The sequence below is a fragment of the Harpia harpyja genome, chromosome 3 (assembly GCF_026419915.1).
Source record: "Harpia harpyja isolate bHarHar1 chromosome 3, bHarHar1 primary haplotype, whole genome shotgun sequence".
NCBI lineage: Eukaryota > Metazoa > Chordata > Aves > Accipitriformes > Accipitridae > Harpia > Harpia harpyja.
In genome coordinates this window covers 36,798,366-36,813,597 of record NC_068942.1, presented here as the reverse complement: position 1 = coordinate 36,813,597, position 15,232 = coordinate 36,798,366, and the positions used below count along the sequence as shown (strand labels likewise).

General features: G+C 39.3%; 1 protein-coding gene across 1 annotated transcript in view; it reads right to left on the bottom strand.

Annotated features, from left to right (window-relative positions):
• Positions 1 to 116: 116 nt before the first annotated feature.
• Positions 117 to 15,232, bottom strand: part of HSD17B12 (hydroxysteroid 17-beta dehydrogenase 12) — a 92,360-nt gene continuing 77,244 nt past the window's right edge. Inside the window, exons 8-11 of the mRNA XM_052781919.1 lie at positions 14,540 to 14,621; positions 9,528 to 9,593; positions 2,024 to 2,173; positions 117 to 1,806 (exon numbers count right to left, since the gene is read on the bottom strand). Coding sequence (XP_052637879.1) covers positions 1,702 to 1,806; positions 2,024 to 2,173; positions 9,528 to 9,593; positions 14,540 to 14,621 — 403 coding nt within the window. The 3' untranslated portion in view covers positions 117 to 1,701. The remainder of the gene's footprint in view (positions 1,807 to 2,023; positions 2,174 to 9,527; positions 9,594 to 14,539; positions 14,622 to 15,232) is intronic.

Below are 15,232 nucleotides of genomic sequence, written 5' to 3'. Positions count from 1 at the left end.
GTTTTGGCATGTCGCGGTTCAGTAATTTTCACTGCATTATTATATACAATAAAGGACAATCAGGCATTTGAATGTACACACAAATGTTTTCACGAAAAAACCCAACACGTTAAAGATTCAGAGTAAATTCCATTTTATTTGTTTTACAAAGTCAAAAACATACAGATTGTTTAGTCCAATGCTTCCACATCAGATCCAGAGCAAACCAATTCATGTGCTCTTACAGAACTAATACCACTGACTTCACCATCCCTGTTCCAAAAAATTAAGAAAACTATGGGATAGAATCTGCGTCTCAGATTTGATCAGCACCATTGCATCGGTATTCAGGTTTTTTCAATGTACAGAAATGTTAGCCCCAAATCACGTCTCAGTACAACATATTTTACTTCAAAATCAGAGCTTGAAATTATTCGTTCAAGGACAGAAAACAACCTCCACTCTTCAACCATAGGAAGTCACCACAGAAAACATGGGTAGCTGCTTGCAATTTGATTTGCCTTGTAAGTTTCAGTACACTTTATGGTTTATAAAAAGGAATGTTCGAGACCAGAATCTTTATTTAAAGAGTAGGTAAATACAGACAACAGCAGTGCAGACTTCTCATGTACTCTGATCCCTGTCTCCTAGAGCTGGGTAACTTCAGCCTCACTGGAGCACTCCATTTTGGAATAGAACCATGAAACAAATCAGTTAAACACAATTAAATTAAAGTTGTTCTACATTTAAAGACGTTTACTGGTTCTCGTTTTTAAAGCTGTCTCAAATATTCAGGATTCACATTTCAAAGGGCCTCACCAAAAAGACAGACTGATACATACTTCAAAAAGAATTTAACCATCATTGCTAACAAGGAAAGTAACTCATTTCAAGCTCTGCATTTAAAGTGCCCATAATCTTTTACATAGCAACCAGCACATAACACATAACTTGTGACATTTATCTACATTGTGTTATCACCACCTATTACAAAGAGCAGGCACCGAACTTTTAAAAATGTTATTACAAATCGTAAAGATTACATATTACTGAAAAGTTAGAATCCATGTTCAAGAACCAAAAATTTAAATACTTTCTGCAATGTTATTTTATGTATATATTTATAGATGAGCAAATACATGTATTTGGGGGTTTGGCCCATTTCCCTCAAGTTCATAACCGAAAATCATACTGGACCATGTAAGCAGGGGAGCGCTCATGAGCTGGCTGACAATGCAGAATCCTTGCAAGTACCTAAAACCTGAGCTGGGAAAAAGTTATACTCTATCAATAGTGCTAGATTAGCTTTTTAAATAAATATGCTCCCTTCCCACTCCTGCCCACCTGTCCAGGAATATGAGATAACTACTGTTGCCTTGCCCTTCACCCACATGCACAATACACAGATGAGAGAGACACTACATATCCTCAACAGCGCAATATCTGATCAAGTCCACGTTAAGTATTTCTTAAAGCACAGTGCAATTTTAGTCTGAAGCACTTCCCCCCTCATAATATCTATAAACAAATAAAGCCTATTTTAAAATCAATATTAGAAGTCAACAGTCTTGTTTCACCTGCATCCTCAAAACAAGACTGTTTTGCTTGTTAGGAAGTACCCCTACGATTGAAGATACTTAAAACATTAGGTCTACTTGGTGCTGCAGCGTGGGTATGGAACCTGCAGGACTCCCAGGCTTCCAAGATCAAGTTGCCTCCAACTTACTTCTCCTTCATTTTTTTCAAATAACGAGCCCGTATTTGTTTGTTTGTTTTCATGAGTAAATTAATGGCAGCAGGCGTAGGTAGAACAGAGAAGATCCATCCCTAGAAAAAGAAAAAGGGAGCGGGTGTGTGTCTCAGCTTTTTATAGCCTGTACCAAGTGAAATCTAACAGTTACCAGCACGTGCAAAAAATCACCAAGTTATGATTAGAAGTTAAAGAACAAAAACATCTAATATTCAAAATTATTCTTTACTCTTCTTCCATAATAAACACATACAGAGGACATTCCAGATCCTTAGGTTTTCCAAGGAGACTTACCATGAGTGCATGAGGTAGGCATCCGTTGGTCTGGGACTGCAGGCCTACCGTGCCTAAGGCAGCTCTGACATACGTTTCAGGACTGGGCTTATCGAAGGTCGGCTTGCGGATTTTGGACATTTTTGTTGCCACATAATATGGTAGAACACTCTGCACGTAGGAAAGATCATGTTAAGCAGAAAATGCTTTCAGATTAGCTTACAGATCCATCAAGGAGCTAAAATCATTGGAAATTAGATAACCTGTATACTGAATTCTAGCTTAAGGTAGCCTTCTTTTCAATTCTAAGATCACAATGTACAATATCAAAAACATTTTTAATCAGATATCTTGTGGGCCATATTTGGAACGTGAAGGATAGTTCAGCTATCTGTTGACAACCCACATCCCCAGCTGGGGCCCTAGAACCACCACTCTTGCAAGCGTATGGTAGAAAAGCCTTTCTTACAATTTGCCTTGTAAGTACAAAACTTCGTTCCATTTGTTTAATAGAAAACGCTGTGGTGTTGCTTCTCTGTAGTAAACCCCCAACGTCTGCTTGGGAAGAAGGTGCAGAACCCAAGACAGGGATTTTATACCTGAGTAACAGCTCTTCGGTTTGGCACCTGTACAGAAACACAAAGGCAGGAGGAAGAAGGAGAAAGGGGAACACCAGGAGACTTGGAACATTGAGCTTGTAACTCCACAGGAGGGCTCAGAGGAAGGAGATTATTGGTACCAGAGTGGAAGACCTCAAGGACAGAAGGAAGGATCAAGAAACAGAGCACAGTTAATGGGCTTTTACAGCAATATTTGGAAGAAACAGGAAAAGTGACGGTGGGTCTCAGAACTACCTGGCCCTGGCATAATGGGAAAGCAAGAGGAAGCGGCATGGGTTCATCGTTGACAGAGGGACACTGGTACCACAAAGGCATGTCAGTGGTGGGGCAAGACAGGCCTGGAGGATCCAAAACCACATTCCACCTATCCCCACCTCATGCTACTGGAGAAGGAAAGGGAAATGCATGTATACTCATACACTAGGAAGCGACCCTCCTTCCTCACAGAATCATAGTCATGGTTTTGGCATTGCTTTTAACTTGTCCTCAATCTAGGCCTCTAAAAAAAGTAATCAAAAGAGCTCTGGTCTATAGCCACTTAATCAGATATTAAACATACCAGATCTCACAATCTTAGAAAGGTTGGAAGCTTACCAGGACTTTGAAAAGGACCTCCTAAGACACTGTCTGTGGCTGTACTAGCGATTCAATACATAGAGTCACTACTGCCCCTCACAGTCGTGAGCGCTATGATTTATGTACCTTTACAACAGATATCCGAGAAGCATGTGTCCACTTCTGCTACGCTAATGGATCTCAAAATGAGAATACCATCTCAAAACTCAGTATATTTGGGCAAGTTACAGTTCAGAAACCTGCTTCCCCATGCTTGACCTCAGAAACATTTACTATCACACTCTCAGAAGCACAGCACAGGGGGCAAAGGACCACTTGAACTTTCATTGCCTGTTTATCCATCCCATAGCTGTGCACATTTCAACAGGAATTTAACCACCACAAACAGGAAGCATTGGTGTCTCTGCTCATTCCTTCACCTTAGAACATTAAAACGGTGCACTTCTCTCTATAAATAGGACTTTCAATAATATATTGCATAAGTCCACTTTCAAATGGAAGAGGAAAAACATGGAGACCTGAGTTTCAGAAGCGTAAGCCATTACCATTGCCTTTAAGGTCGCCAAAAGCTACAAATGCTTGGTAAGAAAACTACTCATTCTGTTACCATAACAGCATAGGTACCTAGTTTCAACTCCAGAATGGGAACCTCATCCATTTTTCAGATTACATTTCTAACCTGAATCTCTAGTTTGGTGTTTTAAAAAAAGAAAATAATTCTGAGCTTCTTATTCACCACCAAATTACATCTGCAACATCCCCACACAGAGTGGCAGAATAGTTATAGTTAAGATTTATTTTCTGTCTTCCTCTGCTTAAAACGGACTTTGTAAGTGAACTGCACTACCCAGTTAAGCCACTGGATAGCATGAAGGGGCAAACAATTGTGCATGAGGATACTTGAAAAAGCAAGCATATAGTAGCACTACTAGTTAGCTATTGATCCACAGACTTCAAGGCACATAGAAGCATAGGATTACACTCGGACATTTTTTTTCCTCCCAAATGCTCTCCAGAAAACAGAGACAGGTATTTCATTTCAGAGACACTAGATTTACCATCTTCCTATCAACTGTGCCATATTTTAACAGCTATGAAGAGACCTGTTAAATCCATTATGTTAGTTTTCCCCCCTTCTTCCTCCCCACAAGGAGCTCAGACATTCATGAACTATATCTAAAAGTGGCATGACAGATTAAAAAAGAAATAGATAAATTTCACTGCCTAAAGTCTTTTAGCATTTTGCATTCAGACAGATATAACCCACACTACCTGGACAAGTAACTGTATAGAAAATTACTTGTCTTTATCCAGGGAAAGCCTAGCCTGCTCTCCAGTTTCAAAAAATGCCTTAAAAGTAGTTTATGTCAATACAATGTCTCTTGCTCACTTAAAACATTTGCTACTGCTTACAGCTCTGATGCTTATTAAAATTGGCTAACACTCAGAACTGGGGTCTTCAATGTTGTATGGATGCAAGAAGTCAGACCTCAAGTCCTGAACAGAAGCCTCTACTAATTATGCTACAGACACATGAAAATAAGCCCCCAAAAGTCTGATTGCAGGTTTACACAATTTTACCACCTATTTTACCTTACTTTTTTAAAAGACCTGAACTGTCAGGTGTTTCCAAAGAAGTTTCTTTCCATTTCTTTGTGGGGAAAAGGAGGGTGGGGGACATAAAGGGGAAATGAAAGAACTGCAGCAACCAAAGCTGACCTGTAGAGAAAGCTAAAAAGCTTTGAGGAAGGCAGGCAATGCCATTAGTCTGGTGACAGCACACTTCTGGGAATACCTGGAGAGAGAGCTGGGCCTGTTCAGTGTGGTGAAAAGGAGGCTGGTGGTGACCCAATACCTGCCTAAAGTTACTTCAAGGTCAGTTATGAAAATGAAAGCCAAACTCTTCTTGGTAATGCCAGACAGAATAACAAGAGGCAAACCTGTCAATTTTGGCTGTGGACTGTCAGACTGGACACTAGGGAGAAAGCCTTTTGCTAGGAGAGCAGTACAACACTCAAACAGGCTGTCCAGAGAGGTCACAGCATCCCCACCCTTGAAGGTTTTCAAGATTTGGCTGGATAAAGCCATGTCTAGCCCATGACCCAGGGTTAGCAGCAATCCCACTGCTAACTGCTGGTCAATCCTACTGCTCTAGACAACTGTCTAGAGATCCCTTCAAAGAAACACTTCCAGGATTTTGTGATCTGATATTTTATATAGTGGACATGGTAGAAGAAAACAGGTAGTGAAAGTTTTTACTGTTACACTTTTGCTATGCATAGTAATGAAGTATAGAGGGAAAATGCCAATTACTAACTGAAGTTTAAAAAAAGGGAGTAAAAGAAAGGGGTAAAAAAAAACAAGCAATATTTTTTAGACTGTCATGGTTTAACCCCAGCCAGCAACTAAACACCATGCAGCCGCTCACTCACTCCCCCCCACCCAGTGGGATGGGGGAGAAAATCGGGAAAAGAAGCAAAACCCGTGGGTTGAGATAAGAACGGTTTAATAGAACAGAAAAGAAGAAACTAATAATCATAATGATAACACTAATAAAATGACAACAGTAATAATGAAAGGATTGGAATGTACAAATGATGCGCAGTGCAATTGCTCACCACCCGCCGACCGACACCCCCCGATTCCCCGCCCCCCCACTTCCCCATTCCTATACTAGATGGGACGTCCCATGGTATGGAATACACCGTTGGCCAGTTTGGGTCAGGTGCCCTGGCTGTGTCCTGTGCCAACTTCTTGTACCCCTCCAGCTTTCTCGCTGGCTGGGCATGAGAAGCTGAAAAATCCTTGACTTTAGTCTAAACACTACTGAGCAACAACTGAAAACATCAGTGTTATCAACATTCTTCACATACTGAACTCAAAACATAGCACTGTACCAGCTACTAGGAAGACAGTTAACTCTATCCCAGCTGAAACCAGGACATAGACATATTCAAAGAACAAAAGTTTCAGAAGAGTCTGCAGAAATCTTTCAGGGAGAGATTTTTCCAAAAGAGTGTTGAGAGAAGTCCTTGTCATCTTCTTCCTCATTCCTTTTCTTTTTGCCTATCTCTTTCCATATAAACACACACAGAATTTTAACCTATGCTACTACTGTGCTGCCTCTGTAAAATTAAGTAGGCCTGTCAGCCAGAAAGAATATATTTTTAATCTAAAGATGGCTACATTGCAATAAAACCACTATATACTATCAAAACTAAGCTTCCACAGAGAAGGCAATCCACTTGAGCAAAACTGATATACTTCAGGCTGAACTTCAGAAACTTGTAAAACCTCACCTGCACTTTGTTTCTGCTTTTCACACAGTGGTACTCTGCAGGTATTGGCATGGTAAAAGTTAACTGTTTTAAATGGTGATCTCAGCTGGAACTGCAAGTCTGGAATTAAAAGCTCTATATTGTTGAAGGTCAGAGAGATGAACTGCAAAGAATTTAAGGGGGATGCAGTCTTCCTAAGGGCCTGAAGGAGATAACATCAGCTAGTCTTCACAGGAAGGTACTTGTAATATTCATTAGTGGTTTATACTGACTTAGGCTGGAACAAGATGACAAGGACATGGACTGCAATAAAATTAGCATAACAAATTGAAGCTGTGACAGCTATTGGTCATCAGGCCCTCATAACTCAGAATGGCAATTCACTGTCTACATTTAGGGGCAAAAAAGCAGTGCTGTCAGGAATTCAGTACCCTTAGCCAACATGAGAGTTAGAAAAAGACAGCTTACCACAACCTATGAAGTTTTGTACAGGAAAACATAACTGTTGATATAGAAAGCCAGGTGTAATTTTTCATCTGTTTACAATGTTAGAAATGTAACACACTGAAAACTTTTTTTCTAGCTCTTCCATACCCAAAAGCTAGAAAATCTTTCCCATACTATGTACATTCATACCGTGCTTAATGCCTTTAGCCAAGCATGAGTTACTGGGTTATTTACCTTTCCAGTTTCAATAGCTACTCCATAGTCATAAACGAACAGTAGTTGCTCCTTCTTTGTTCTCCTCTCAAACTGACAGAGTACTATTCAGACAAAATTTGGGAAGAGACAAATGCACATAGGAACAACACATCTCAGAGATGTAACACTTCTTTCTCCTGCAAGCATCTGTCTCTAAATACTCTCATACTGAGGTAACTATCAGTAGCTTTACCTGAGAAAACACAGGAAGAGCTTAGATATTGTACTGCACACCCCCCTGCAAGAGAAAAAAAAAACCCAAACCCACCCCCCCCAAAAAACCCACACCCAGCTATATTGCCAGTGAAGCTGTGTCTTGAAGGAGCCTGTGCCTCACAGTTTGTAGGTAGGCTTGAGCAAGAAAGAAATCCTACCAGAAGACTTCATATTATTGATGTAGAAAAGAGAAATATCTACCAGTTCCTTCAGTCTCATTTGGAGACTGTGACCACAGATTAAAAAGAGGGCCACATCGCATGTAGATGAAACAGATCAGAAGAACAGCTGTCTGATAATGAAGCTAACTCTGCAAGAAATACAGTTGGAACCACACCTGGGAGACAGAAGTAATATAGAAGGGTAAAAGTGAAGGGAAAGCTGTAAGGAACTTGCAGTATGGTAAAAATTGACCCACTGCAGGACAGTTTGGGGCTGAAGCCAGGGAAAGACTTGCAAAGCCTTGTGAGAAGAGACAGTAACAAGATATTAAACACCAAAAGTTGCTCCAGCTTAATCCACTTCAAGAACTGAGACCACACACAAACCACACTGTGTACTGAACCTGTACCTGTTCAGAGTGCTACCTTTTTATGCATCCTTCATCGCTGCACATTGGTTTAGCTGAAGGTGCATCCCAGGGTGCTAGGGCACAGCATCAAGCACTGTGAGGAGAAGTTATGCTTTGGGACTTCTACAGCAAGTTATAATCTGTTACTAGCATAAAACTAATGTCATCTAGTCTGTCCTCGAGAAGGTCTGTAACAACAGTAGTTAGAATGCTTTCAGGTACCACCTTTGCTAGCTTCCTCTCCACTGCCAACAGACCCGAAAATAAACAGCATCCCTTAGGATGTTTAGTATAAGGTTTAAATCTAGGTTTAAATGAGGTTCCCACTAAAGGGCCAGTGACTGCATGGGATTACCTCACCCAACAATTCTCTTTTTTCTTAACACAATCCTCTCTCAGGAACTGGGACAGGACATTATACTAAACATCTGGGACTAAACATCTGGATACTAAACTGCAGGACATTTCCTGGTGGTAAGTTCTTGTTTTGCTAAGTAAGCTTAAAGGGAAAAAAAATCTAGCATGTCAAAAAGGTGACATAGCCTTAAGTTGGTAACAACTTCTCTATGGTTTTAGCCAGTAACAAAAGCTGTGCTCTCATGCTTAATGATTACACAAATAAGGCAGACAACTCTGTGCCTTACTCCTCATAGGGCCTTTGGAATTCAGATAGTTTTGAGAACCACCATACAGAACAGGGGAATGACAGGCAAGGACATAGGCTAGTCCTGTTCGTAAGATCCCTAACTGAATTTAAAAAAGATACACCACTGTCTTCACAGTACAGGTAAGATCTTACACCACCTTTATCAAACTAACTATTGCTGTGGAGAGCAACAGGTATAATAAGTAAAGAAAAACTCAAGTGTTTGTGACCAACGCTGGAAATTCCAGCTACATTTTGGAAGCAAACACCAAGAGTATGTGAAGTGATATTAAAGCAAAATCCCATAAAGCTGTGAGAGACTGGCTTGGTTTGCTTTTATGCTCTGTCAAAAATAATTAAAACCATGGAAGGTAAAAAAATGGGGGGGGGGGAAAGCAAGACTCATTAGTAATGTGGAAACCCAGTACTAAAGAAAGTTAAATCAGTCCATTACATACAAAGGGTCTTCAAGGCTTTTGTTTGTTCTTGCTACTATGCTTACACTAGCAATTGATTCACTAACACGCAAGGACTGCTACATTCTAGTCTTTTGAGCAGTTACCCATTGAATCTTTGTAGAAATGCATTCCAAAAGTGCATTCCAGTAGATGAAGTTGTATAAAGATGTATTCTACAGAGTTACACACAGTTTTATGGAATATTTTATATTTAAAGGTTCAATTACCACCATCAGTTTAAAAAAAAAACCAAACAAAACACAAACCCAAGTTTTTTGTTGCTTCAAGATGCATTGTTTCAGAGTAACTTAAGAAAGCTGCTAATGGGATAAAAGGAAATCCTTATCCTTAATCTGTGTCATATATTCATGAATAACAGAACATGCTGATTCCCTTTTGTTACCAAGACACCAATGTTGCTGTGGTAACCACACTTACATGAAACAAACGCTACTCACCTGCACAATGATGCCCTTGCTTTTGTATTCTGCATGAAGGCCTCGGGAGAAGTAATCCACGAAAGCCTAGAGAGAAAAGAAGGGAAACATGCAGCATGCTACACATTAAAATGGAAACTATAGTTTGCAGGGTTTTGTAAGCATATTTGAATTACTATTTAGAGTTTACTGTTTTCAAAGTAAAAAACCCTCAGGTTTTCAAAGGACCTTTGCATATTAGAGCAATGGCATCTGAATAGAAACCCTGTGCTTACACAGTATTTTTACAGAAGTGAGGCTCAATCTAAACAAATAAAACCCTTTTTAATTTAGAAGGAAAAGGAACTAGATTTGTTACTTAAAACCCAGTTAAAAAAGGAAAATAAGACTTTGTATGTTCACATTGTTCACTACTTATATCATCTCCTTAGACTTGTTTTTTTGTTTTGTTCTTTTTAAGAGTGATTTAAGTAGGTTTCTCTTGTGTATGGTTTTTAAAACACAGTGTTTAAAATACTTGTCTTCTGCCTTTACACTTTTAAGAAACGCCACCCTATGGTGACACCTCTTCCTAGTCCTGAAGTCCAACTCCACAGATTCTCTTCCAAAGTTCTGGAAGTTTTAGAACTCACAAGCCTAGAAGTTTAAAGAAGTGAAAAAGGTGGATGCTAGTACCTGCCTTCAAGATGCCCTCACATCTGATACAGCCGCCTCCATAACCATGCCGAGAAAGTATTGTCCTAATAACCCAAGGCTACTTAGCAGTTCAAACCAGTGTAGATTCTCCCTTCCCGCGTTCTTCTAAACCACCTTTCCACTTTTCCCTCCTGCAGTCCAGCGAGACAAAATATCAGGTTCTGCTAGGGCTTCTTGTTTTAGTGAAACAATACAGCCAAATAGGATGAATGGAGTACCTTCAATTGAAGGAACTAAACTATCTTATCCATGTTGAAACTAAAATAAATACTAAATAAATTAATTCAAGTATTTAAGAAGCAGTTGCTTCAGACCAGTTTCAAAACAAACAGCAAAACTCTAGTATTGCACCTGCTTTACAGTCTTCCTTTGGTCACCATGTCACCAGTAGATTAACACAAGTCCTAACTGAAACCAGCACTTAAAGTTTGCAGTGCCCAGTGTTTTTCCTATCAAGGTCATCCCACTGAGCTCAGCCTACACAAGAAGCAACAGAAACACTTCCACACTACTGGACTATTTCTATAGACACTCTTTTGAGCATACACAAGACCTGAAAGAAAACTAGATTTTGCTGCATAGCAGGTAGGTCCTTTTACTGTTTGTCTTCAAGTTGCATGTACAAGCTAGAAGGAGGCTCATTAAACCAAAAAAGCTTATCTTCTGTTCAACTGTTCTTTCCTTCTCCCTTTCCTCCGAGCATAAGTTCTTAATGAAATTCAGTACTCAACATGAACGAGACTCTGAAAGTCTGGTCTAGCAGCAATGATTCAAGTGAGCTAGCCATCCTATTGCAACAATAAGGCACTTGCATAGACATGCAAATAGTTTGGTGCAATCCCTGAACACAGTTGCCAGATGTATGGGTGATAAGTGCACAGAGTGTATCAATAATCTATTAAAGATACATTAAAAAAAGAAAAACCTATATTGTGTTAATCAAAGTACTTTGATCATTCAAATTTCTAACTATTTCCACATGACGAGTCCTGAAATCAGTTACTGCTCCAAATATGGAGAAACAGTATAAAGACTGTCATTTCTACTGGTTGCAAAGAGCTTGCAATAAAGAAAATGCTAATTTTACATGAGAAGAAAAAGCAACTTCCAGTATCCAAATAAGCTTTGAAGTTTTTCTTCTTGAAGAATTTCTTTCAAGACAAGTTGGGTTTTTCCACCTCCAAATGCTCAAGCACCCCAACAACCTTTAACTTAAAACAGTCTTAAGAAAGCTCTCTAAGTAAACATCCTCTGAATAAGCAGATAAGCATTGCATGCAAGAAAATTTCTTCTCCTTGGATATCCAGTAACAAACCCAAATACTAAAAGGTGGGGCAGGGGGACAGACTCGTATTTCACTTCTCATTAGTATGAGCACAGGTAGATAGGTAAACCTGTCAAAAAATAGGACTATGATTCCTTTAAAAGTGTCTCGTTTCATTGTAAAGTAGGGAATTCTCCATGGGAAGGTTAAAGAGTTAGACTGCGTCTGTTCCTGCTAATTAGCCAAAGCCATTGACTTAGACCTGAAGGGTACTATGCTTTAAACCCTCTCTATACAGATGAGGAAAAAACCCTAGAAATTGCAGATACAGTCTTTCTATAGCTACTTAGGGGAGTCACTTTCATGCTTACTAATCTTGCTGTGGTAGAAGATGAGCAGTGCTGAGAATAGGCAGACTACTTAACCTGTAATTGAGTTTCTTGGGAGGAGGGGAAGAAATATTTGAGATTCTTATTGAAAAAAGACTAACCAACACAGTGTAAGGCATATTATCACTAAAATCAGAAGCTCAATTCATTCCATAAAGCTGAAGGCAATGCCACAACGAAAGTGACCTTTCATATTAAAACAAAGAACTGTGCTCTCAGGAAACAGCTATTTCAAGAGCAAATTTTATCAGCTAAAACTAATTCAGTCTTTCATGATTTCTAAACTTAAATATCCCTGTCTTTAGTATGAATAAAATAGTGTGCATCAATTCCTTTCTGGAAATACAAAGACGTCACTGAGAGTCTAGAGGAAACGTAGGTCTGTTCTCACATGAATGACACTACTGAAGGTTTCTTCATCCTGTCAAGGTTCTGCTTAGACTCTGAAATCCTTGAAGTATTTAAGGTAATTACCAGGTGCACCTTAAAAAGCTGTAGTGCCATACTGCTTTAATACCCGTGTAAATGTCTCTTGCATTTAGTTTTATCACATGTACTTCAGTTCCATACTGTGTACCCGTATTCTGTCTCTATGGCATTAACTAGAGATCTTTCAGGGGAACATTTTAAAAGCCCCTGTAAGTACCTTTGGAAAAAAAATAAGACCAGCTCCAGAAAGTCAAAACTGTCCCAGTGACACAGAGAAACCAGAGCAGATAAATTTAACATGAAATGTAGATCTAGAGTAGTAACTTATGAACTGGTAAAATAAACCAGCCTATTATGGAGGAAGACTGGAAATTTCAGTAAAAGGAATGTTTGGCTAAGTGGAGAGCTTCTTGATGAACAAAAAATGAGCATGTGAGAGACAGAAACAAGGAGAAGTAAACAAAAGAGAAACATAAAACATTATTGGGTACTTAGGAATAAAATCCAAGGTAGGAAAAGACTAGCAAAGGACATTAAGGGTAGCAGTGAAGGATCCTACAGGTACACTAGTTTCAGAAGGAATTTCAGAGAAATGGGCATCTGTTGATGGATGAGGGAGACAACCTAGAGATAAAGGATAGAAAAATGTTAAGTTATTCAACACTTCTCTTGCCTTTGCACAGCCAAAGTCTGCTCATATGCCTCTCTCAATGCACCGGTTTTGTTTAATGAAAAGGATAGGCAGAGGCAGCAACAATTTAGGGACTACTCAGAGAAGCTGGATGTATTCAAATCCATGGAGCCACCCTCGATTCACTCAAGAGTGCTGAAAGAACTAGTCCATATGTACACAAGTCTGCTGCCTACAATATCTGAAAAGCTATGGAAACTAGGGGAGGTCTTTAACAACTGGAAGAGGGCTAACATATCCCTCCTTGAAAAGGCAAGAATGATCCCATCAGCTTTAACTCAGTTTGTGGAAAGATCATGGAGCCCTCCTCTTGGAATTAATTTCCAAGCACATAAAGAACAAGAAGATATATCAGAAACAGTCAACAGATTTATCAACAGCAAATCTTGTTTGACCAACTAAATTACTTTCTACAACGGAATGGACTAGCTTTGTAGAGGAGGGAAACAGATTTTTTTAATATATATAAACTCTATGCATGAGATGTATTTTCACTTCAGTAAAGCTTTTAACACCATGTTCTGCAGCATTATCATTTAGAAGTCAAGCAGATATGTGCTGAAAGGACAAACTGCTGGCCAGACTGAAAATTGGCTGGACCACCAGGCTCGAAGGGCCATGATTAATAGCTTGACATCTGGCTGATAACAAGCAGAGAGCCCTACAGATCAATACTGAAGCCCATATTCTTCAGTATCTCCTATCAGCAACCTAGATGATGACACAGAGCACACCCTCAGCAAATTTGCAGACGACAACATTAGATGGAACGGCTGACACGACAGAGCTTCAGTCCAGAGAGACCCTGATAAACTTGATTATTGTTAAACATTGTGAGATTTCTTGACTGGCACAGAGTGAAGTGCAAAGTTCTGCATACAGAGTGGGATAACGCCATGCCTTAATTTTGGTCAAATAGCAGCCCTGCTGAAAAGATCCTGGAATATATGGTGGCTGCCAGGGAGAAGATAAGCCAATAATCCACTCACTGCAAGAACAGCAAATGACATACTAGGCTACGTTAGCAGGATGTATGGTCAGCAGACCAAGGGAAGTTGACTATTTGGTAATGGCAAGGCCCTAGAGCTCTATACTTTCTTTTACCTGAAGTGCTAAACTTAAGGCAACTAATAAAAAAGGAGGACAAATGTTTGCTTCCAGCAAGCACCAGAAGAGACCTACTTAAATAAATATATATACATATATATTGAAGATACACATCTTCAGTAAGATCAGAGAAAAAAGCTTCAAAGTCAAAATAAAAAAGTGTGTTAAACTCAATGTCCTTTCTCAACCTCACACTAAGCTTGCTTGGTACACTAGCATCCTTTTCCATGTAAAAGTAGAATGCATGATGAAATACATAAAATAGTTGTTTCTGTGCCAGTAAACCCTTGTACTGATTTTTCTCTTGACCCTCCAGCTTCCACTATTGGAAAAATTTAAGCTAGAAACTCTGTACTTTTAGTTCATGAAAGCACCACTAGATGGACACCAAAACATTTATTCCTGTAGTGTTGGCTTACGTTTGACACTTGATTTCAGTGTGGAAAAGAACACTTACCTTGGTTGCAGAGTAAAGAGTCAGCAGTGGAGTTGGATACATCCCAGCAGCTGAGGAGATATTCAGGACTACCCCTTTTGATCTGAAAGGCAGCGAAGATACATTATCATGAAATAAAGGAAACATCTTTCACATTTCAGAAAATTACTGCAAGCCAAAAGAAAACCTTTAGAATGCAACTGAGATTAAGGTCTGTTTAAAAATCCCAACCAAATCCTAAATTGAAACTTACTAATATGACTTTAAGCACAATATAAGTACTCAAGCAGCTGGTATAAATCAGGAACAACTCCAAGGTCAATACAGCAAGAGAATCAAACTCCATACATATACACACACACACTGGGCTAAACTATGCGAAACCGATTGAGTGAAGCCAGCATAAGTCCAACAGGCAACTTCTAAATCTTGGGCTAAGGTGTCAGAAATGGCAACACAAGTTTGTTGTATAGTTTACACTTTGATAATCCCTTTCATCTTCTAAATGTTACTTTATGATGGATCTTCAAGATAGGAAGTATCCGACTCTACTGCTCAAATACAGAAGTGTTTTAATACAGTATGGAAGATATTCAGTGGATGACTACAGAAGATAAGAATTGTTTTACAGCTGTATTACAGTAACAGTGAAGGTATTCCACAATAATATTTCAGTAAGGGTACCAGTCTGAAATTAGCTACCACCTGCTCTGC